Consider the following 23,029-nt stretch of genomic DNA (forward strand, 5'->3'; position numbering starts at 1 on the left):
TGGAGTGCACGGAATAGGATAAAACTGAACAGGAAAATCTGCTTAAGAGCACTACTATTGCACTCCAGGTGCTAACAGAGGCTGTCCAAAGGGCCAGACCTGAGCTAGTTAGAAGCAAAACTCCCCTGACTGGTTCACAATGTGGACAGTCATGTTCTCCACATCATCCGAATTGCTCTTTACATCTTCTGCAGATTTGACACACCTGTAGGTATTCCAGCAATATTCACAAGAGTTGTCAGCGTAGATGCAGTCACTGAATGCACTCCATAGGTTTGTGAAGCTGCATCTTCCACATTCTGAGAAACCACTGTAACCTGGAATGTAGCAGCAAAACAGACCATCTTCATGATGATTATTACAACCTTCATTCCATTGTCTTTTATTACAGGCATCCTTTAATATTTTTTGAAGTTAACATTATTAGCTTTGACATTTCCAAAAGATGGTGTCACTTTTTTTCTGCTAGAACTGCTCAGAAGAATAAATTCCCAGAAAATATCAATTTTCCTAGAATAGGATTTCTCAGCTAATCACAAATTTACTGACATATTTTTCCAACTCCTCGTTGTCCTCTCTTATCACAGATGAAAACTCTGTCCCTGAGCTTTGCTAAATGCTTTTCATTCAGGTACACAGCTTGAACTTTTAAAATACATGTGGCAGCAAATTACAAATTAAAATAACTGTGTTATTCTAGCCAGCTCTACTCTTCCAGCATAGTTTTGTGTCCACCTGCTGTGCCTCAGCTCCTGCCCCTCTCCCAGAGCTGCTCCAGATAATGCAGTGCTCTCTGTGTGGTGAGGAGTGTAGGTCATGGTGGGAAGGGAACTATATTCCCCCTTTCCCATTTTTCATCTTTTGCCTCCCCTGCAAAGCACACAAACAAAACCACACATGGAGAATCACTGGTGAAGGAAAATGGGGTAGAAGGCCCTTGGGAAAAAGTTGGGTGTTTGGGAAGAGTGGTGAGGATATTTCAACACCTTTGACACCATCTCTTAGACTACAACTGACAGGTAGGATCTGGCTTGATGGGGAAGGGAAAAAAGCACAACTCCATCCAAATCTCATTGATCCTTGGCCATCTAGCAAAATAAAACAGCACCATGCCAGGGTGTGGGGGTGTTGAGATATTTGTGTGCTTGGTATCAGAAAAGGTGAATGTTCACCTCTACATCAACAGGCAAAATAATTGGAAAAAAAAAAAACTTGCCAAAAGTTAAAAGACAAAAGGCTCTAAATTTTCTTTGAATTTTCTGAAGTCCTGAAAGCAGAGCAGAAGACTATGCAAAAAACCTCCAGAAAACCAAAACTGAAACAAAACCCCACCCAACAACAACAACCAAACCACCCCCCTCCAAAGAAACACCCCAACCAAAGCAGGAAAGAGGACTTTCCAAGTTAACATGAAAATGTTCATGAACACACAAAACCATAACAGTCCATACAGAGTCCAGATATGAAGACCTTAAATTGAAAGCAACCAATGGCATAAAGAAATTCATAACAGAGGTTACTGAATCTACTGAACACCTACATAATGGTCAAATGCACAGTAAAGCAAGAAATCCCCTCTCAGCCACTACCCAACAGTAGAGAAAACTAATTACTAAGATGCTTATGAAGTTAGTAAAGAACAATTTAATAACAGATTTTTGTCAAATCTCTCAGGTGACACATCTTTCAATTTTGTTGCTTAGTTGTGCAATCATAATTTTAATTAATATTCTTTAGATGGCTCCTTGTTAAACAAGAAATTGAAACACCACAAGTAAAAGCAACTCTGATACTATTAGCTGTGCAGCAAGTATGCTAATAGGCATTGCTGAACATGTATCAAAACTGTAAAACTTCCCAAAATTTGGGAAACAGAAGGAATGAAACAGAGTTGTTTGTAGTTGCTCCATGATATGCTCATTTGGGTTCAAGAAGGTAAGAGAGGGGTAAGAACTTGGTTTGTGTTCAGATCTTAGGTGGGGGATTGTAATTTTTTTTAGTTTACAATGCCAAAGCAAGATACTACCCATGCGAAATGAGATACTGCCAGTTCTCCTCCTCACAAGGCTGATGTTGAGCTGGACTATCCCATCAAGAGTAAATACAATTAGAATTATTTCAAAGCCATCACTTCTGTCACTGTCACTTTTCTTCTAGCCTCAGATTAACAGTGCTGCAGGCAAGAGGTGGTGTACACACACACACATGATCAACAGTCAAAGAAGTCATCAAAATCATGCTATATCTATTTTTAAAAACCCAAAAAACACCCCCAAAATAAAACAAAAACCCCAAAACACTGCCCATCAGCAAAGGTCACTGTCATCAGCCTTATCGTAACTGTCAATGCATTGATTTACAGTATTAAAAAAATCCATCCCCACAAAAAAAAAAAAAAAAACCAAACCCAACATATGCAAACAATACCATATATTAATTTCAGTAGATTCCTTAATGCAATGGAAACTTTTTAGAGTTTAACATATGTAGGTGTATACATTTCATCCTTGTGCTTTTTAAATTTTGAGTACCATGAAGATGACATTGAGATTGTTCAAATTTCAGTGTAGCCATCCTGGTAAAATTAAACTTTCACAGAAAAGAAACAGCCCAGACTTCATCTGCTGTGCTTAAGCAAACGGTAAGCCTGTCGTGTGTCTACCTTCAAAAAGTAGACTGCAAAAATAGTGACATGTGAAGACCAAACGTTTTTCAAATTGTGCCCAACCACAAATGAGAGAATATTTGGTAACAGCAACATGGCATGCAGATAGCGTATCAGACTCTGCTTGTGCCTAGTTTAAAACAATCCCTTTGATCAATAAATTTTACCCATGCAAAAAAAGATGACCCCATATGGAGTCAAATGCTGATACTCATTACAGAAATCCTCGAAGAATGGAGATTCTGTAACAAGCAGCACTCTCACAGAAAAAAAACCCAGAACTAATAAAATGCTTTTAGATTTTATTTCTTTGCTGCTATGACTGAAAAGCTCAACCAAAAGGCAAGCATATATATTTTTTCAATATGTAAAATAAATTTTTGTATAAAAAATAATGCACAAACACAGACACAGATCATTCAATTTTCAAAACTCCAGTTTCTCCTCCATCTCAGCAACCAGGTTCTGCCCTGGCCCTGTTTCCTTTAATGAAGTTCACTCCTCACCTTACAGTACTGCAACCAGAGTGAGACAAGGCAAGGAAAGACTCTTTTGGAAAACTTACCTCCAGGTATGGGCACAACAGTTAAGCCACTTGACTTACAGAATCACAGAATTAACTAGGTTGGAAAAGACCTTTGAGATCATCAAGATTTCCTCCTACTGCTGTTATCCTTAGAGCAAAAAGGGACTTAAAGAAGTTGGATATAGACCTTCAGCGAAAGATAGGGATAAATCTGAAGAAGTTGTTTTTTTAAGCAAGACATAATACTTTAATTTTTCTATTTTAACTACATGGGCAGTTTTATCCCTTCAGTAACAGTTCTAGTTGGATTCTACATATACCTAAGTATCTATCTACCTCTACACCCAAATTTCATACATTGATGCCTCTGCCATGGCATCTTAATCTGATTTTCATTATTTTCTTGCCTTTCTTATGTTGCTATGTTTCTTCTCAGTTGTCATGTGGGCCAATTTTCCCCACAGTGTTTAGATACTTAAATACTCTATTAAAGACTTTGAAAAACACCTTGACAGTTAACATTGATAAGTATCTACTTACCTGTAACTATAGTATCAGAATACATAGGACACACATCAGCTTCCAACACAGCTTTTATTGCAAAAATGGTGGACCCTCATGTGTGCTGTGGGCTGTGGTTGTTTTCTGCCATGTGTATTTCCTGAGCCTTTGGTTTTAGACATGAATATGCTTTTTGTATGAGCCTATACTCACTGCTTTGGAGTTACTGCTTTGTATACATCGTCTGAATTCCTTTCTGCAGTAGTGATTATTCTGAATCACAACAGAGATTTGCTACATTAAAAAAACCTTCTGCTCGCTTACAAAACACAGAGCAGCTTTTATAAAAGTAATTGGTTTTCAACCCTCCTTCAATTAAAGAGAATAGTTGGGGGAAAATTCATGTCAGAAAGACACAGGAAATCAAAATAAGACTTCACCAAAGAACTAAGTGTCCTGGAGAAAATGTAACAGCATTTATTCAGATCATGATGTTGCTGGAGATAAAAACTACTACGAGAAAAGTCTGATACTGTGTGTACAAAGTGGATAATTTTAGATATTTTAATTTAAAAAAAATGTTTTACAGTTCTATTTACAGAACAATAACTTCTTACTTAATTTCAAGTTTCCATCCTTATACACAATGCGCCTACTAAAGGAAAATCTCAAGATCTTAGAACTATCCATTGGAAATTTATCCTTAAACTTAAAATGTTATCGGGAGCCAACGTTTTCTGATTCTTCATCCCACACTTTAAAGACAGCCCTTCTCCTGGTATACCAAATGCTGTACAAAAAATACAGACCACAAATACCAAAAAAATGGGGTGAACAATAGTATTCATAGTGACATACAGCACAGCTCCTAAAGGGTGGCACTGAGTATACTTGCATCACAATCCTAAATATTATCCTACCTATTCATTTTACACAGAGGAAACAAACCCACCAACACTCTCAAAGACTAAATTTTTGCTTCAACTCTTGATACTGTTTTTAAGCAAACCACTTTTTCAGAGCTTGTTGGTGCTTCCCTGGTACTGGCCACAGGATCTGTGTCCCAGCTTTTAAACTGAGCACTGGAATTGGGGGCAGCTGCACCACATGGCGTATGAGGAGATCACAGGCTAAATCCTGGTCCTAAGTGGCTCCTTTACTTTTTTCCTTCTTTTTATAAAATTCAAGAGTCAAGTTTATTTTGTGCTTCCTCATATTGGGCTGTTAGTGAGTGGAACTAAAGGCAAAAATGTCTTAAGAATTATCACTTCTTTCATTTATGGAAGAAAAAAACATAGTTATAACACAAGGTGTGTTTTTCAAATTCAATTTCTAAACTTATATTTATGTAATTGAGTCGAAATTAGATTTTGAAAAAGTTCTTGTAACATTCACTTACTTAAAGGGGACAGCGGTGCCTTGAATATTAAATTCTAAATCAAAAGATCCTAAAAGGATTTGTGTGCCTGGGGAATTTGAGCCCTGTTACACGTAATGCCTTTTCACATGCTGCTCTATGCCTAACTGGGGACCTTACCTCTGAACACTATTTGTTTCCAGCATTTGGGTTTCAATTATGATTAATTAAAAAAAAAATTAAATATACACACCATGATTTATAGGTATTATTATGAAGATCACCTCAGCAGAGGGTTGAATCACTGTTTTGATGCAATTAACTCCAGACTCTGAGGTGCACTAGCAGGCCAATTTGAGGCATCCCTAAACTCCCAGGCCTGCATCCTTCACCTCTTAACACAAAATAGAAAGAAAAACCCCTTAAACCTTCAGGTAGTCTGCACAGTTTATAATTGTGCAAAAAACAGCACCAGTGCACAGACGCAAGTAGCGATTCTTTCCTCTAAAGTATATTCCCTAAAAAGCACATAAAAATACTAAAATTTACATATTTTAAAGTCTGGTAGGAATTCAGGGAAAATAAGGCATATTTATATTTTCCTCCTCTTCTGGCCTTCTGATTAAAACAGTCAAGCTGTCTGGGTACCTTGTGCAAGCCCCACACACACATTAAACCCAGGACCTCAAACATCATTTATTAAAATCTTATTAGGATTGGCCTTTCTGAAAATGTGATACACATTTTCTTTTTATTTCACTGCAGATACAACTTTCCAGGAAAAGGCTTGACAATGATGAGAGATCCTGGGAGAATTTTCAAGAGCAAATCATGATCATTACTACATTACTACTGGCTTTATAATTGCAGGCAAACTTTGAATGTCTCCATTTTGCCAACTTGGTGCTTTATGTTCTAAAATGTACAGGATTTTATTCTATTCCATTTTAGCATATATTAAAGTTAAACATTTTGTGTGTGTGCACAGCAGATTACACAACTGTCCACTTCAGCTAACCTGCTTCTTATAAAAAAGCTGAAGAAAACAGATCATCCCCTTCAAATGAAACATGGAAATTTTTTTTTCTAGACCATCTAGAAAGAAAATAATTGGCACCAGAACTGTCTAGTTCTCTTTACTTAACAACGAGATGGCAAAAACCTTTCAACTGGTCATGCATCCAATACCTGTTCTCCTCCCACTTTTGCTACTGAAAATTAACATCAGGGCTGTGGAACCATAAACATATTCTGGAAAACTTAAAATGTCAAAGCTATTGTTCATAACCCTCTCAACACCTTTTGTTTGTATCCCACTCTGCACCTTGTCAGGCTGAGAGCTGAACTCAAAATGTGTGCTCAGTTACAGCAAAATCCAGAAACCTCATTGCTTGGGATTTGGTTTCATCTACACCCAATCAACACAATGTTTTTGTGGGACACTTATTACACTAATTGCTGGACAAACACATTTTTTTGTGGTCATGGCCATATTAGTATCCCCAAGAAATAAAACAAACCACAAGAAATTAACATTTAAGAAGCAGTTAGGTGCAATATACAGAGATCAAGAGCAGATCTAGGAAATATGGAGAATAATCTTGAAATTTAAGTTAATCTGTGGATAGTGCTGAGCTTCTTAAGAACTACAGGTATAAAATATTTCAACAGATGAAGTGACACTACTGTTGTCCAAATTGCCCACTGATATTGTATGGCAGTACCTTCTCCTTGAGCAAAGAAACATCCATTCACTTTTCATGATACAAACTAAAAGCTAAGGAGGGAATGGAACTTTTCTCTGGGGCTGCTAAGTTTCCAAAGTACTTTTGCAAGAATACTACACATATATAATATATACATATACATGTATACATACACACACAAAAATTTACTGCTGGAGTAATAGCTAAACTTAAATTTCACTGTGATAAAAATCTTGCTGGGCTTATAAGTGCACTGTAAAAGCTACAGAGGTGCACATGACTCCCTAATTAGCTACAAGAAGCAATAAATTGTAAACTACTTAATCAAAACAGCCATACTGTAATTTGACTGTACTCCTAGGTGTGGCACTATGTCTCAATTGTCACACATGAATGGGTTATTATTTTTTTTACATAAATACAAATATCAGTAAAGAAAAAAGACTAATGACCACATTTTCACCTTTTTCCATGTCACATTACAAAGTTCTAGTGGAACAGAGCAGCTGTGTTTGCACCTGCACTTCATGAGGTAATAGTCATTATATCACAGTGTGTAAAAGTGTGGCTATTGGTACTCAGCAGATAAAGAAATGCTCAGATCACACCAAGAAATTATATCAAATCACCTCTCAAGTCAATCTTAGTGTACGAGGCTCCAAGTTTTCTTCTGATTTTCAAGAGCAAGATGTTGTGTATTTGTAAAAGACATATTGCACATATATATTTGCAATTTATAATGACACATACAGCAATGAAAACTGTATCTGCAACTGGTAATATAGAGTTTAAGTGAAACAAGAGAAAACTTACCTGTTTGAAAAAAGAACACTTGAGAAACAACGTTGACAAACTACTTCTGCACCACTATCTACTAAAGTTTCCACCAGCTTGCCTCCAACTAGAATGTCCTCACAAAGCCAGTAACTGGAAGTGACACAGGGCTGATATCAGTTCCACTTGCTTTCTATCACCTACAACTTCAGGAGCCACATTTTCAATTTTATATTCACATCCTTAGACCATCCAAGAGCTGAGACAGATCTGCACTGTGAAGCCCCTGTAGCTTCACTGGTTAATATCAAAAGTTAATATCACACCTGAAGCATCAAATGTTAATATCACACCTCTGATTCTGAACATACCATGGACAGCATGTAAGTATGGAAAATGTAATACTGGAATATGGGGGAGAAAACTGCTTAGAAATCTAATTAAAGAGAAATTGTAGACTGCTACTTAGAAAATCTTACACTGTCTGTACAGTGTGGAAACTCCTGTTTTCCTTCACAAAAGAAAAGGGAAAAGCCTAGAAATTAAGAGTGGATTCTCAATCATAATAACAAATAATGTTGTTGTGAATCCTGCCAAATTTTAAATGAAGAAAGAGTAAGTGTAATCTGTAAATCAAGGACTGATATCAGCAAACTTAGAGCAAACTCATTTTCTATCACAAGCTCAGCAAGAGAAGGACGGCTTAGGAGACTGATTTTTTCCTGACTCCCAAAAGAGTGGGAATTCACATTATTTGGCTTCTTGGCACACGGTTTTAAATCAGAGATCCAAGTTAAAAATGTTCTAGCTGTACATCTACAATTCTGAAAAAATGTGGTTTGTATCCAGGCACCTTCCCAGACACACTGACATCCGTTTGCTGCTTTACACGACAGTTTACACATTTTACACACCAAAACAGAACAACTTGATTTATTTAAAATTCACCTCAAAATGCACTGTGTTTAGTTTCTTTTTTAAAATGAACATTCAAAGCATCAAAATATTACTAATTTTAAAAAAACCTTTGTTAAGAATAAGAAAATTTACATACTGTAAATTGTGGCTGTTAGGGAAGAGAAACAACCAATGGTAGATTAGGCACAGTATGAAGGCCAACATGCCAGAAAACAACGCAGCTTTAAACTCAACTTTTAAATGATCTGGACAAAAAAACACCAACTGGGCAATAAAATGAAACCAACCACTTAATTGAGGACATTTGTATAAAACAAAAGTGTTAGTAAGTTTTCTATCTAGACCTAACTCATTCATGTATTTAAAGAATTCTATCTTCTTCCAAATAACAAAAAATTGTTTCTAAACCAAGGCAGATTATTATTTGGAACTGGCATAGTAAAATAAAGGATCACAGTATACAGAGTTTAAAATCCGGTACCAGGAAAGAGCAACAAGTGGTTTACAAGGGGATCATTCAGGTATATTATCTAATTTTTAAAAACAGAGATATAAAATATCAGTTGCATAGGAATTTAAATATAAGGCCAAGCAGGAGATTAAAGTAAAATAGAGCTCATAAGAAGGGCACTATGGTGTTAAAACATAGTATTTCCATTTGAATTAATGTCTAATTCAAAATCACAGTATTTTGCTAGCACTACAAAAAGTGAAAGTCAAACTGTCCCATTAATCTTGTACTGAAAACTGACATTAGAACTTCTAAACAGTACAAAACTAAAGCTCATTGTCTAAACCTGATCAGTGTATTAGCACAACAGTGCTTGGTACGTACCTGATTTATATACTCTACCTTCTGTAAATAATATAAAGGTTATTTCTTGTTAATAAGTGTGAGATCACAATATTACTGCATGCCATCAGTGGTTTGCAGGCTTACTTGACATTTAATTATTCAGTCTTTGAAAGTGTAAGATCCCACCCTGCAGAATCTTCACCCACTGAACACAGAACACTGTCATTAATAAAATACAATAGAAGTTCCACCACTAACAACTAACATATAAGCCAGGATTTTAGGTCTAAACCCAGTACAGTTCATTATTATTAACTCACAGCAATTTTTTGTTAGGAAGGTAACCTGTAGACTTCCAAATAATCTTGTATGTATTAAATATAAACAAGTATGTAACTAACAGTTGTCTCTTGGCATTTCAAGTAGATTATTCAATTGTGAAAGTATTTCTGCAAAATAAATTTTGAGTTGTTAAAATGAAGTCCAAATATTAATTTCCATATCTACATGTAGCTTAATTAACCTAAAATTGTGAGGAATAGTAGTGTAATGAAAAAAGAATTCTCCAGATGAATTAGACATTAAGGTACACTAACTGTGAATACCTGAACCAACATTGTAACTGAGAAAGTGCATAAACACTGTAATACCACAAATGTGTTAACTACAGAACAAAAGACTTTCTGAAAGCTAAGTGAGATTATTTTACAGGTTATTTACAGGCTGTGATTTTTCCAGACACCACAGAGCCAATTCATGATCTTAAAGTTCCTTTGATATATTCAAAGTGTCTTTTGGCTTCCAACCTATTTGGTGAGGAACTGATTCCCACCCCAGGGAATCAGGTACTGTACAGCTGAACAACACTACCATTATGGTTCTGTGATTCTTCAAAATTCAGTTCTCTCCATTCTTCAAAGACAAAGCAGTGTTTTCACTTCACACTTTTCGTGGGTGTCTCGGACTCCGTAGACTGTCTGCCATCAGTCCATGCCTCTCGCGTGCTCTTCAGGGCCAGCGTTTTCTGCTGGTCCACCACAACGTAATCAACCCTCTCGTCTGCCACGCTGCTGCCTGAGCCACTGTTCTTCTTCTGGGAACGGTGAGAAACAAGTTCAAGTAAATTAACAACAAAAAAGCAAGTAGGTGTCCCAGACACAGAACAAGCACTGGTTTCTCTGAAAGGTCCAGCACTGTCTATCCACTAATCATTTGAGAAATGACCACTAAGAGATCTTGCTGAAGGCAATTTTGAACTCCTGATGGCACAACAGCAAGAGCTGAACATCTGCTTACCTTACGAGGCGGGGTAGACTTTCCCGAATCTAGGTCCAGATCTAAATATTCCACTTGCTTATCTCCTTTAGGTTTTACCATAGGGCTGCTTCCTCCATCAAGGCTATTGCTTCCAAACAAATTCTGAAATCATAGTATAAACAACTTCATCTACGAATGTACAAACTAGTGGTCCACATTATCAAATATGCTTATTATAAACTACCAAAAATGTAAAAGGTTAAGAAAATTACTGAGACTCTTGCAATCACTTAAATCATGCAAATTTCATTGACCCTGTATGGCAAAGGAATACATTCTATGTCAAAAATGGGACAGAGTAAAAACCCAGTGGGAGGAAAAAACCTGAAAACCACCCTCCCAAATTTAAGGCTGCCACCAAACCCATCTGTGCTTTCCACTTAATGGCCTCTTCATATAATGAAAAAAGAACAGATCATGTTTTATTCTTTTTAAGTGTAGTTATTATATCTCAAATTTAGCATTACTTCAGCACAAACTTCTCTATTTCCCTCAATTGTTGTTAAATACCTACAATAATTTCTGCTTTACAGAAGTGGCAAAGCTAAAAACTAAACTTTTACATTTCATTCAAAAGTCATCACAATTAAGGTGAAAATTAAAGAGTATTGTTCAATTGACAAGATTAATATATTAATACTTTGGAAAATATGTGTAGGGCTGCCTGAAATTAAGTTGCATTGTATATACCTAAATTTCAATTAGCCCAGACTTTTACAACCTCACCTCCTCTGTCCTCTCCCAGCCTGATCCCTCCCTCTTAACAGGTGTTATAGGAACAGTACAATAGAAGGACTCTTCTCTAAAAGATAAAGAAAAAACAGGAAGACAGAGGGCAGCAGTCAGCAAAAAATGAAGAGGAAGGCAGAAGGAAAGACAGAGGGGTAAGGCTGAGAGCAGCTTGAAAGAAAAAGCAGAATATTGCTGATTTTATTAAATATAACATAAGTATGACATGTTCAAACAAGATGCTTCAAAGCTGATGACAGAAAAAGATTAAAAAATATGGACGCCTTGTTAAGATAGAGTTGGAACAAGTAAAAATTCTCAAAAAGTCAAATTTGAAAACTAAGTCTGTGAGAAAGCTGGAAATGTTCTGGTTCTTTAGGAAATAAAATATTTTATGGGCTAAAGCCAAATGGACTGGACTTTTAAAATTTAAGTTATCCATTATATCTCTACTGTCCAACTCATTTAACATTAAGTGGTAACATGGACAAACACAAACAACTGATATGAAGTTCATTTTTGTTTCTCAAATTCTCAGAACAAATTTCTGTGTATTAAAGATACAAAAATCAGATTCTGTATCAATGTTTCCAGCATAAATTTAAAAAGCTGTTACTCATTAAACAAAAAAATAATCTCTTATTTCAAACAAACTAGGCAGGCAGAACATATGCATTAGAAAACAGATACTTTAAATACACGCAAATGAAACAGAAAGGAAATTTGTAGAATAACCTTAAAATAGGACTGGTGCAAGCAAACAGAGGATATTAATGAGCTGGAGCATTAATTGTACCATCTTGGTATGGAAGTTAAGCCCCTGGAACAGCCTTAAGAATCAACAGAAACACCTGGGTTGAACTGCGATTCTGTGCAGGGAGAGCTTTGGGCACGGGTGGGGCTAATCTCTGGTGTAATATAGGACGCACCTGTGAAATGGGACATCACCCATTACTTACCAATGGCCCTTGCAAGAGAGGAGCTAAGATTTAACATCAGCAGTTCCCCCGTGCTCAGTGCTTTTCCCCTGGGAAGCACAACAGGCACGGCACAAGGTACAGCTTGGGGCGCTTCGCAGGCTCTGGAGCCTGCACCCCACCAGCTCCCACAGGGAATGGCACAAGGGGGACCTGGGATGTAGCATCCAGAGGCAGCAGTGGCGAGCTGCGGGGCAGGGACACAGGAGGAGACTGGGAGGGGATCCAGAGTAGCACGGGACAAGAAAGTGAACAGCATTGCGAGAGGAGAGTCCAGGGGCAGTGAGATGGGCCAGCATATGCCATATAAGAAGGCAGACATACAAACAGAACAAAAAGGGTGCTAGACAGACCCTCCCCAAAGGCTGTCATACATAAATGATTTAAAGATGAAAAATACTGCTGTATTCCCTACTAAGAACCCAAACATATGAGTGCACTGAACTGACTGCATGGGGCTTTGAACAACCCAGTCTAGTAGACTGTCCCTGCCCATGGCATAGGAGGTTGAACAAGATGATCTTTAAGGTCCCTTTCAATCCAAACTGCTTCATGATTCTACACTAAACGAAAAGCATAGCTCAAGATACAGGTTTCCTCTGGTGTTGTATGCATATTCCAAACCACATTTTAGTTTAGGCCTAGGTCTACTGCTTTTGTCTTCCTTAAAACTACTGCTATTGGGTCTTTTTCTCTCTCTCCTTTCCCTCACCAAAGAAAAACCAGAGTGTGCATCATTAACTTTTCCTAACTAGCTGCACTCCATGCTAAGTATCTGAAGCTTCATTATCTGAGAAAATTCTCCCCCAAAGAGGAAAAAATACAGACACTCAATACACAAAGACTCCTTCTATCTTCTTTGAAAGATGCCTAATAACATACACATGGTTCAGTTTTCATAGAGCGTATACAACAAGTATCAATCGTTTTTTTCCCCCGTTCCTTCTACATTTCCTGGAAGATGTCCTTTTAATACAGTTTAAGCATGCCTCAGAGGTCCTAGGACAGTTTACTTCCCTTCATGTCATAATACTGAACTGGTATTCAGAAATTACAAGAAATTACAAAGAGGGGACAGATTCTAGGAAAGAAGGAGAAAAAAGTCATGTTGTATACTGTTTTATATAATATATATGTATCAACCATTCTCTTTATGCTCTTAACTTCTTCAGTGAAATCCTGCCAAAATTACAGCTTTCCTATGGAGATTTTTTTATGATTCTGTTGATTCTGTAGAAGTATAAAGGGAGTGATGCTGAGCGAAGGATGTGTGTTTGCATGATTTAAAAGTAAGGACTGCACAGGAAGAGAGTAGTTAAGACGAAGATTTTACATACTGGGTCGTCAGTGGACTGATTTGGGTTCATGGATACATAATTCTCTTCACTGTCATGCGAGTCACTGCTGGAAGTTGTGCTATGAACTGAATCCGGTCTGGGAGACACGGGAAACCTGGAGGAGCTAATTACCAGGAATTATTTTACAAACAGTACATCTGCAATATCTTAAACCTCCTGGTAAACAACAAAAATAAGCATGTTAGAGCTGAAATTTTCATTCAAGTTTACTAGTGTCACATTTTTTGATTATACACAGTCCCTTATATTTAGTATCACAAAACAAAATTTCACATGGACACAGTTTATTTCAATGGACAAATACACACACAGACTCACACTCTTCCAAGGGAAACTTCAAGCAACAAACAAGCTAAAGATATGATACAGATGTACAAACATTTATTAACACTTCTGTCACTGAAATTATTAATCTGAATGAGGAAAATTCAAGAAACTTACTCTCGTGCAAAGCTTCTGGTGATAGGAGATCTAACTGGAGCTTGTAATTCTTCCCACTCAGGCAGAGGTTTTATTTCTAGTGGAGCTGGTTTTGCTATGTAAGAAACAGACAATTGTAAAGCACAGAACTTTCCTAAACAACTTAAATTGAATAGCTTTTCACAGCCTAAATACAGCAAAAACCTGTATCTTTCAAATAGTAAATACTAGTAAGGAAAGGGAGACACTTCAATTTTCAGAAAGACATGATATATTAACTTATGTTTTTAATCTTTCCAGATAATGAGAGGAAACATCAATTTAAAAATTAAAATATAAAATTCAAAAAACCCACTGCAACTTCAGAATTTTGCAGCATAGGTAGTAATTCTGTTTTGAAAGTGGCAACACCATGTTCTGTCCTCATTCTGCCTTGATGACTTGTTGAGCTGGCAAGCCAAGGCAGGGCTGATGGGCTGTTTCAGCAGAGCCAGCTCTGGGGACTTTTCTTGGTTCAGGGCCAGCTGTTAATATGCAAACTCTGCCCTCGCTGTGTACTTGTGCCCTTACTGGTGATGTTTCATAGCTCCACGAGTGGGCAGAACCTGCAGCTAAGACTAGGTCTGCAAAAGTGAGCAACCAGCAGGAGGAGCCTGGCTCACTTCAGAGCTCATCCACAGTCCAGCAGAGCAAAGTGCCACTCACGACAGATAACACTGCTCTCAAAAAAAGTGCCATTTTTAAACTCCAGTTTCAGAACAGAACCATAAGTAGGCTATTAGCAAGACCCACATTATCCCTCCCTCCAGCTTATATGTCTCACCCCTCCTAAACATTAGAAAAAAACCAAAGTATAAAAAGGATTTTGGAAAAAAAAAATCACAGAGTCAAACTGCTGTCAACTTTATCCTCCCTAAAGCTGTTTTTAGAAAATAGAATGCAATATCATCATAAAAACAGCCCTTTCTCTCCTTGTGCCCACTCCCACCACGAGTTTTCTGCCTCTTGGCAGGTTCACTAAGATCAAGTGTCAGGCACATAATGACAGAACTGAATGCAACATAGGCAAGATGATATTAAAGCACGACTGACACAAAAATTGATCAGATTGGCTCAGGTCCTCTGTAAAGGTCTGAGACAAGGAATAAACAGTGGGCAAGGCACTGCTGCAGCAGACAGAGCCAGGACTTCGTCCAAAGCCCATCAAGAACAGCAGAAGTACTTCATCCTGTTGCAATGGACTTCAAAACCCGAAGGTAATTAGTGATATTTCTCTGAGATTTTTAATGTTGTTCATAATTTTCTTGTGACTATGTAAGGCACCAACTCAGCATCTTCAATAAAGCCCATCAAATTAATTGCAATCCTTTTTAAGGTGCATAAATAGATGTCTGTACTAGTGTATGATCAGAAGATCAGTATTTTGCTTCATTTCAAGAGACCTGAGTGAATTGTGATTTCAGCTTATTGCCTAACAAAAGTTTCAAGTAACTTAAAAGTTATCATGTACAATTTACAAGTTATTATATACTTCCCTCTAAATAAATAGACAAAATATGAACAGCTACAACTTAAGAGATCAGAACATTCATGCTAATATCAAAGAAAGGTTTCCATGCACTCTTCAAGCCAGAAAATCTTTAATTCCTTATACAGGAAACTAGTTGCTTGGCATGGAAAATGCATTCATGACCTCAGACTATAGCAGAAAAGAATATGCCAGAGTTATTCTAAAAGTACAATTTTATTAATTTTTTATTCACTTCTTTTTATAAAGCCCCATATACATACAGTGCTAAAGTACATACCCTTTCTTCGTGTAGTAAAGTCACCTATGGTTTGTGAATCAGTTCGCTCTAAACCATGTGGTTTAGGTCTTAAAATTTTAGGACTTTGACCTAATTGGCAAAAAGAAGACTCTCTTAATAATATTCTATTTGTAAGTGGAAAACTGGAATTTTATAAATAAACATCACAACCCCCTGCAGAAAGGTTAATGCCACAAGCATTAGCAAGTTGCTGAAGGCGATTTTGAAGTCTAGCTGGGGCACACACTAAGGGCTTAAGGACCAAACCAGAAACAAAGAAAACACTGCATGCAAGTAATAAATATATTGGAGGCAAACATAAAAGCTGTACAAAAAGGCTAAAAAGTGCATCAACAAATATTGCAACTGATCATTACTACTAACTGGTTTGATTAAAAAAAAATACATATTTGAGGTATATTTAGTATGAAAGGAGAAGAGTCATGTTTCAGATACAAGTTGAAGTACCCTCAGAGAAATTAAATCCTCCTTAGTCACAAAATTTCTTTGGAAATAATGATTCTTGGGAGTCTCCACTCCTATGGTGCTCTTGGGAGGTCTTCTACCCAATGTGTATCTCCCACTTGAGATGCCCCAATAATCTTTTTTAACAGTGTATTTGTTAAACTTGTTCCCTAGAGGTCTCCATCTGTCTGTACCAAACCCCACCACTCCAACCCTGCAGACACAGTAGGATTTTCTTCCTAAGTTTCCAGCCTTTATACTGCCCCCCAACCAAGGCACAATCCAACCTCCACCAGAAATGACCCTAGCATGAAAATACCAATCGTCTCCCTACAGACAGTAACACATATCCCCTTCCAAAACAAGGATTTTCTTTAGCCAACTTGACCAAACTATGCAAGTGTTCCAGGTCATGCCGTCTATTTTAAATAAATATGATCAATAACGTGTAGTAGCCCTAAGCTTTCATTAAAGTCTATCTGACAACATGTTAATATTAAAAAAGGCAATTGCCTTCAAGTGGTACACCAAGAAGCCATATGAATAAACCAAAAGAAAAGTTTAAGTCTGGTTATGTTAGAAAGCTGCCCTACAGCAGAAAATGGAAAAGGATTGGTACAGACTCAGGTGTGGTACTCCTAGCAATGGGTGAGAATGCTTTGTAAAGAATAAACTTGGCAACAAACACCAGAAGTTTGCAAATCTCTACCCCAAGGGTTTTGCATATGAAGTGCTCTATTACTGTTATCACTGAAGTATTGGGAATAATCAAGTAACAACAAGTAAGGTAAACACAGAGGTTTTGTACTGTATCTTAACTTCTACACAGTGCTTCTGAGAGACCATGCAGATAAGATAAAATTTATTTATTCATTAGTAGTGCTGCATAGCAACTTCCTTAAAAAGAAAAGGACATGAAATGATTTTTACACAGACAGTTCTTTCCCAAATTCAAAATCAGATGCTCCAAAAAAATGCCTCAATGTACTGATGAAACGGGGGAACAGTTGGGCAATACTGACCAAAGACACAGACTGTGAAGAAGAACATGAAGTATTTCTGACTAGAGCCAAGTCAAAAGCATGAGCCAACATGTTGGTGTACTCAATTCTGAGCTGATCCAGTATTCTTAAGTCCTTGTCTATAACTCTCTGATAAAAGCCTTCCTATTTAAAAAGACCAGGATCTTCAAACTGATGGAACAAATGTCGTAGTTCAAATCCAAACACTTTTTATTAAGGACAATTTGATGCTGAATACCATTTCTTGATCATAATTTTGTATTTCACAGTTTTATAATCTGATTTAATAGAAATCTGGCCCAATACAACTCAATATAATAGGCACTCACATAGAAGAACGGATTGTAAGCACAGAGAGAAAAGTAGCAGAGATAACAGAGTTAAATTATTTAAGCAGCACGCACTTAATAACCTCTGCTCTTATAACCAAACAGATTGAAGTGCCTGAAACCCATAATACAGAGCTAAGCTCAAGGAACTCAAAGAACTCATTATTTCTCCTTCTGGTAATGATGCCACATGGTCAAGCACAGCCAACCTTTCTGAATTGGGATTAGCCCTGTTTGTAAAATGTGGATATTATGTAACTGTCTGCTTCACACTTAATTTAGTACTTACAACCACTCAGATTTTCAGAAGAGCTATATAAATAAGTACCGGTCCCTTTAATACTTCTACATCAGACAAGAACATACAAAACTCACTGAGTTTTTATCTCTTGCTGCTGGAAGACTGTTCAATTGCAATAAATTTGGTGGCAAACCAGCTTGCTGCTACCAAGCAGCCAGGATAATACAATTCTTCACATTTAATGTGTCACAGGGAATTAAAATATTTGTCCAGAGTGTTTTCTTTTTCCTCCCTACAAAACAAAAAACACAAAGGCAAAAAACTCCTCTGTTGAGGAGCTTATACTGTGCAACAGGAAAGATCTGACACCAGGCAAAGGAAAAAGGAAGGGCAGGATCAAAATCACGAATCTGAGCTTACCTATTTGTGTAACTGCAGAATGCTTTCACCCTGTTTTTGCTCATTTAAGAAGATAAAGTGACATGAGCCAGGGCACTGAAAGCCCTTAATAATATCCCTTACTGCTTTCAAAAGACAATTTTCTCCAGGAGCACATGCCTGTATCTCTGAAAAGCAACAAACTGATTAAAATATAGAGGGGAAAGTGTTTCCCACCTGTACAACAGGCTGGTCTCCCACATCTGTTCTATCCACAAATGCTCACTAAAGTGTCACAGAGCTGTTTGTCAAATCAGTGTAGTGACAGTAGGGCTCTATGGAGAGCCTGGCTCCATACAGCATTCCAACACCAGCAATACTGAGGAACACATTTCCTGTGCTTCGCACAGGCCAGATTTACCTAATCTAAAGAATGATAATACTTTTAACTTACACACGTCTTCTGGGAAAGATAAATCTGGGTAAAGGAAAAAAAAAGTTTCATTTATGCAATTTAATTTTTTTTTGAACTGAAAAGGAAATAAATGTTGCAACACCACTGGATGCAAACCTACACAGGGAAAAACAAAAACCAAAACCAAATAAATTATGTCAAGTGAAAGCAACCAAACAAGAAGTGAAAATTAGATGTTTTTACTGTTCTATCAAGTCACCACCTGTGAAATGCAAAATGCCGCAGCCAGGAGACAAAAGCTCAGCTTCTGCAGGTTCTGTCAGACTGCACAAGGGCACTCTGAGCTGAAAAATCACTAGTGAAGTCTATTTTTCTAACAAATGGCTGCTTGTACAAACTGCCAGGCAGAGCAGGCGATCATGGCTGTGGCACTGGAGCACACTCAGATTCACGAATTCTGCTCCTGACATTTGGGGCAAGTCAATGCTGCCTTTGTCTGCGAAGTCACCAGGAGAAGAGTCCATGTGACATGTTCAAGTTTGTTTCAAACAATGGTTTAAACTGAAAAATCCTTTTTAGTTTTTGCATTGGCTCTTGCTGTTTTCCATAGAACACTTGGAATATAATACTGGGGGAGAGGAAGTCCCACTGCAGTAAATTCCTGCATCAATGTAGGTGGGTCCTAATGTTTTTTGTTTTGAGGACATAATGCTGAAGAGATTTATTTGTTCTCAGACTATTGCCTTGAAACACCAGAACTAAACATGATTTCTATTAAGGACACTTCTTTCCTGACTGGATGCTTGCTCCATGGCTTGCTGGCAAGGGATTTCACATCAGGAAATTGCAAATATCCTCACAAAAGAGGCCAACTCTTCCATTTAAATACCAGCTATTTAGGGCTTAAATTTTTAAGGTAAATATACTAATGTAACATAAAATTTGAGAAATGCATTATTTATTTCCTGGCCAACAGGACTAATCCTTATGAGACAAGGAGATCATATGTAGGAATGCTAGAGCAGTGCTGTGCTTGGGATAGAGGAAGGGGGGAGCAAAAGGAGAAACCAGCAACCTAAGTGTTCTGCATCCACACAAAAGTACTTCCAGAGAGAAATAACTAACCCAGTTCCTTGTTTCCATCAAGAAAATACATATCTTGCCCCCTTTCCTTTGTAATTAGACGAAACTGAAATTTGCAGAGGTCCAAGAATTCCTGTACTCAGAATCACTGTAGATTTTTCCTCAAAAAACAAGACTGAAATTCACTGTCTTTCTCCCAAATAATTTATTTGGTTTTCAATTCTGCGGAGTAAATTCCTGCTTTTCTTCTCTTTCTCTTCCTCACCCAAGTGAACCCTGATTCCCAAGTACATGGTCTTCAACACAGAGCTCTACAAATATCCTGAATTTGCTTTTTCATCTCTGTTTTTGTAAGACTGTTTCCTGCCAAGATACTTGTAATGAGAAACATGTATTTAGTTATACAACGTTCAAATGGACTTCCATGCTAATATCACCAAAAAACAGGAATATCAATAATATGCTTTGTGCTGATTGGTGATAAGATATGGATGCTGCTAACTATGGTCTCTTTAAGACAATAAAAAAAAAAATGGAAATCAACTTATTCTTCAGTATTATGAAATACAAAATGCAGTCACATAAAGAGCTGCTCTTCAGTCTTCTCAGACATCTTTATCCCCTCAAAATAACTTTTTACAGTGAACTGGGACTTTGAATGCTACAGAAATTAAGAATGAATTGGAAAAACTGGATCTGACAGCTAACACTCACTGGTATTCCCAAAATATTTGGCAAATGCTATAAAAGTATTCAAAGAATGGCAAATGTCATAAAACTACTCAGTGAATACCAAAGCTATTAATCATCAAAATACTAGTTAACTACTCTAATTTGAGTAACTCTACACATCTGTATTTTAAAAGCCCCCAAAGCATGATGAACTGAAAACATTCAATAACAAACACTGTTTTAAAACCAATGTACAGTTTTCTGGAGTGTTTATGGATGAACAGTTTCATGTTGCACAAAGATTTGCGAAGCCCAAAAGACTTCAAAAATAAAACACAGAAAAAATAACAAAATATAAATTATTCACTGGAAAAGTAAAGATTAACCTTAAGCCTATTATAAAGTAATGGAATAGCATGACAATACGTGCATTAAAAACTATGCTTTTTTTGAAAAAAGTGATAAGGGCACAGCAAAGAAGAAAATATTTTATGAAGATAATTAAAAATAGGGCATTATTACTCACGTTCTCTTGTTCCTGCTCTACCTCATATCTTTGGAGTTTAAAATTACCTAAAAAAAAAATCCCTAGCCCTAATCCCTAAACTTAATCATTCCCAGCACTAGTATTAGAGTAAGTACTGCAGTTTGTCTTTAGAAAACTGGCATGTTTAATTTTTTTTACAACCATTGTGTCCAGCAAAGCATAGCTTCCTCTGCAGCTGTGATGCAGCCATCCAAATGAAATCTTTATTGAAATTATTCGTTGTTTCAAAGTTTTAGAAGACAAATCACAGCTACAAGTTCAGGACTGGTACATCACAGCGAGGAGTTATTCAAAGCCATTAAATGAAAACTAGACTTGTACAAGTAATTTAGTATAGGCATGAGGCATTGTGGAAGTCTAATTTTCAGCTAAATGGCAGTTTGTGGAAGATCAAAAAAGAAAAAGAAATCAGTAAATTTGTACTCAACTTGCTTTACAAACTCTGAGGAAGCACCAAAACATCCCCCAAAAGCCTATTTTTTTTTAATTCCTAAATGGAATGAACAAGGGGTGTATTCTCTTTCCAGGAGAGAAGAGAAGATAAAATGCATGGATTTCTTAAAAGCAAAATGAACAATACTTCTGTTCAGAAAAGTCATCACAAAAGTTACAGTTTCTTTTTCAACAGATTTTTAGTTCAGTTCTTGCTGCAGACAGAAATCACCATTCTCATATTTTCAATGCCTCCTTGTCCTAAAGCCTCAGAACACAACTGAACCTTCATTAAAGAAGATGCAAGACAATGATGATAGTGTAGAATCATTGATCAACAGTAGAATCAACACTGAAATGTTGCCAGTTCCTAATTATTATTATTATTTTAAAAGAACTGTCCCTTCCCATCATCACAAATGCTGTCAGTGTTTCTCTGAAGTTTAATTTAAGGATGGCGTGGTGCTCCTGCTGTATCAGGACATGCAATATATTGACAGTGTCCAACTTAAATATTTATATGTTCGGGTGTCTAACAAGGAAACTGTTCATCAGGCTATTTATAACTACCTTTATGATTAATGAGAGTTCTTAATTTACTGAACAGCTACCTACTTTGCCTGGGATTTGTAGAGCACCATGCTACACTGCAACAATGGAAGATTATTCCAGTCATCCAGAAGCATCACAGTGGGTCCTATGGGGACCAGAATGTGGCAGGTGCTTCCTGCTACAGGAACGCTCTGTACACAATTACCTTTTCCAAGTGGGCCTGGGCTCTATTTTTATAAAGAAAACTGGAATTCTCTGTGAAGTTAATCCATTTGGGAGATGCTTATAAGGAGTGGTGGCAAAGATACAGCCACATGTTTAGAAACAATCCACATATTCGTGGTTTAACCACACAGATTATGTCTTTTAACATCTTAAATGAGAAAAAAAACTATAACAAAAACAACCAGATAAATTTTTTAACATTTTAAAAAATGATTAAACAATGAAACATTTTAAATCATGATTTCCAACTCCATGAGAATTTTCTTGCTTTCTCTTGGTTTCTTTTGTTTGTTTTCTTGTTTTCAAGCTGCAACTGGGTATTTTCTTGGCATGAAAATAAATGTGTGCATCACTAACTGTCTCTAAATCCAAGTTTACCACATGCTGGGCTGACAATTACCAGGCCCAAGCAGCAGTCTCTTTTAAAGGCAATCATGTGGACTTAAATTGTAGGAAGCCTCTCAGATTAAATGCTGATATATTTATGTTGAAATATAAGCTATCAAAACAAACAAACAAACAAAAACCCCACCAAGAAGCAAAAAAAGACCCCAAGCACCACACTAGCTATTGGCTATTTTTGCTATCAGGAAAATAATCTGTGCTGCCCAATCCAAAACTAGGACTTAACATATTGTTCAAAATAATCTTGAATGCAGTTAAACCCTAACAATATTTGGACAAATAGAGTTTCTATTCAATACAAATTAAGCAAAGTCCAATACTGTGTTGTAAGCTGGGAATTCTAAATTCAGTATTGTCTCTATCAGCAATTTGCTGAGTGATCCTGAGGGCATTGTTCCATCTCAGCTCCTC

The 23,029-nt window shown here is 37.0% G+C and overlaps 1 protein-coding gene and 1 long non-coding RNA gene across 15 annotated transcripts in view; one reads left to right on the plus strand and one right to left on the minus strand.

The window, feature by feature from the left end:
- Positions 1-8,433: 8,433 nt before the first annotated feature.
- Positions 8,434-23,029, minus strand: part of GAB1 (GRB2 associated binding protein 1) — a 96,366-nt gene continuing 81,770 nt past the window's right edge. For 6 of the 14 annotated variants that reach the window (XM_030271901.4, XM_072928730.1, XM_072928726.1 and 3 more), the window contains 5 exons: positions 15,853-15,942; positions 14,066-14,159; positions 13,604-13,727; positions 10,540-10,662; positions 8,434-10,336 (listed from right to left, as the gene is read on the minus strand). In XM_030271901.4, coding sequence (XP_030127761.4) covers positions 10,178-10,336; positions 10,540-10,662; positions 13,604-13,727; positions 14,066-14,159; positions 15,853-15,942 — 590 coding nt within the window. In that variant the 3' untranslated portion in view covers positions 8,434-10,177. Of the gene's footprint in view, positions 10,337-10,539; positions 10,663-11,286; positions 11,363-13,603; positions 13,728-14,065; positions 14,160-15,852; positions 15,943-23,029 lie in introns of those variants that run through there. The other 8 variants (XM_030271898.4, XM_030271900.4, XM_072928729.1 and 5 more) reach the window with 6 other exon arrangements.
- LOC140684000 (uncharacterized) lies at positions 14,879-22,220 on the plus strand. Its single transcript, XR_012055773.1, has 2 exons — positions 14,879-15,300; positions 22,044-22,220. It is a non-coding gene; the product is annotated as an uncharacterized lncRNA (long non-coding RNA).

This window comes from Taeniopygia guttata, chromosome 4, assembly GCF_048771995.1.
Source record: "Taeniopygia guttata chromosome 4, bTaeGut7.mat, whole genome shotgun sequence".
Lineage (NCBI taxonomy): Eukaryota > Metazoa > Chordata > Aves > Passeriformes > Estrildidae > Taeniopygia > Taeniopygia guttata.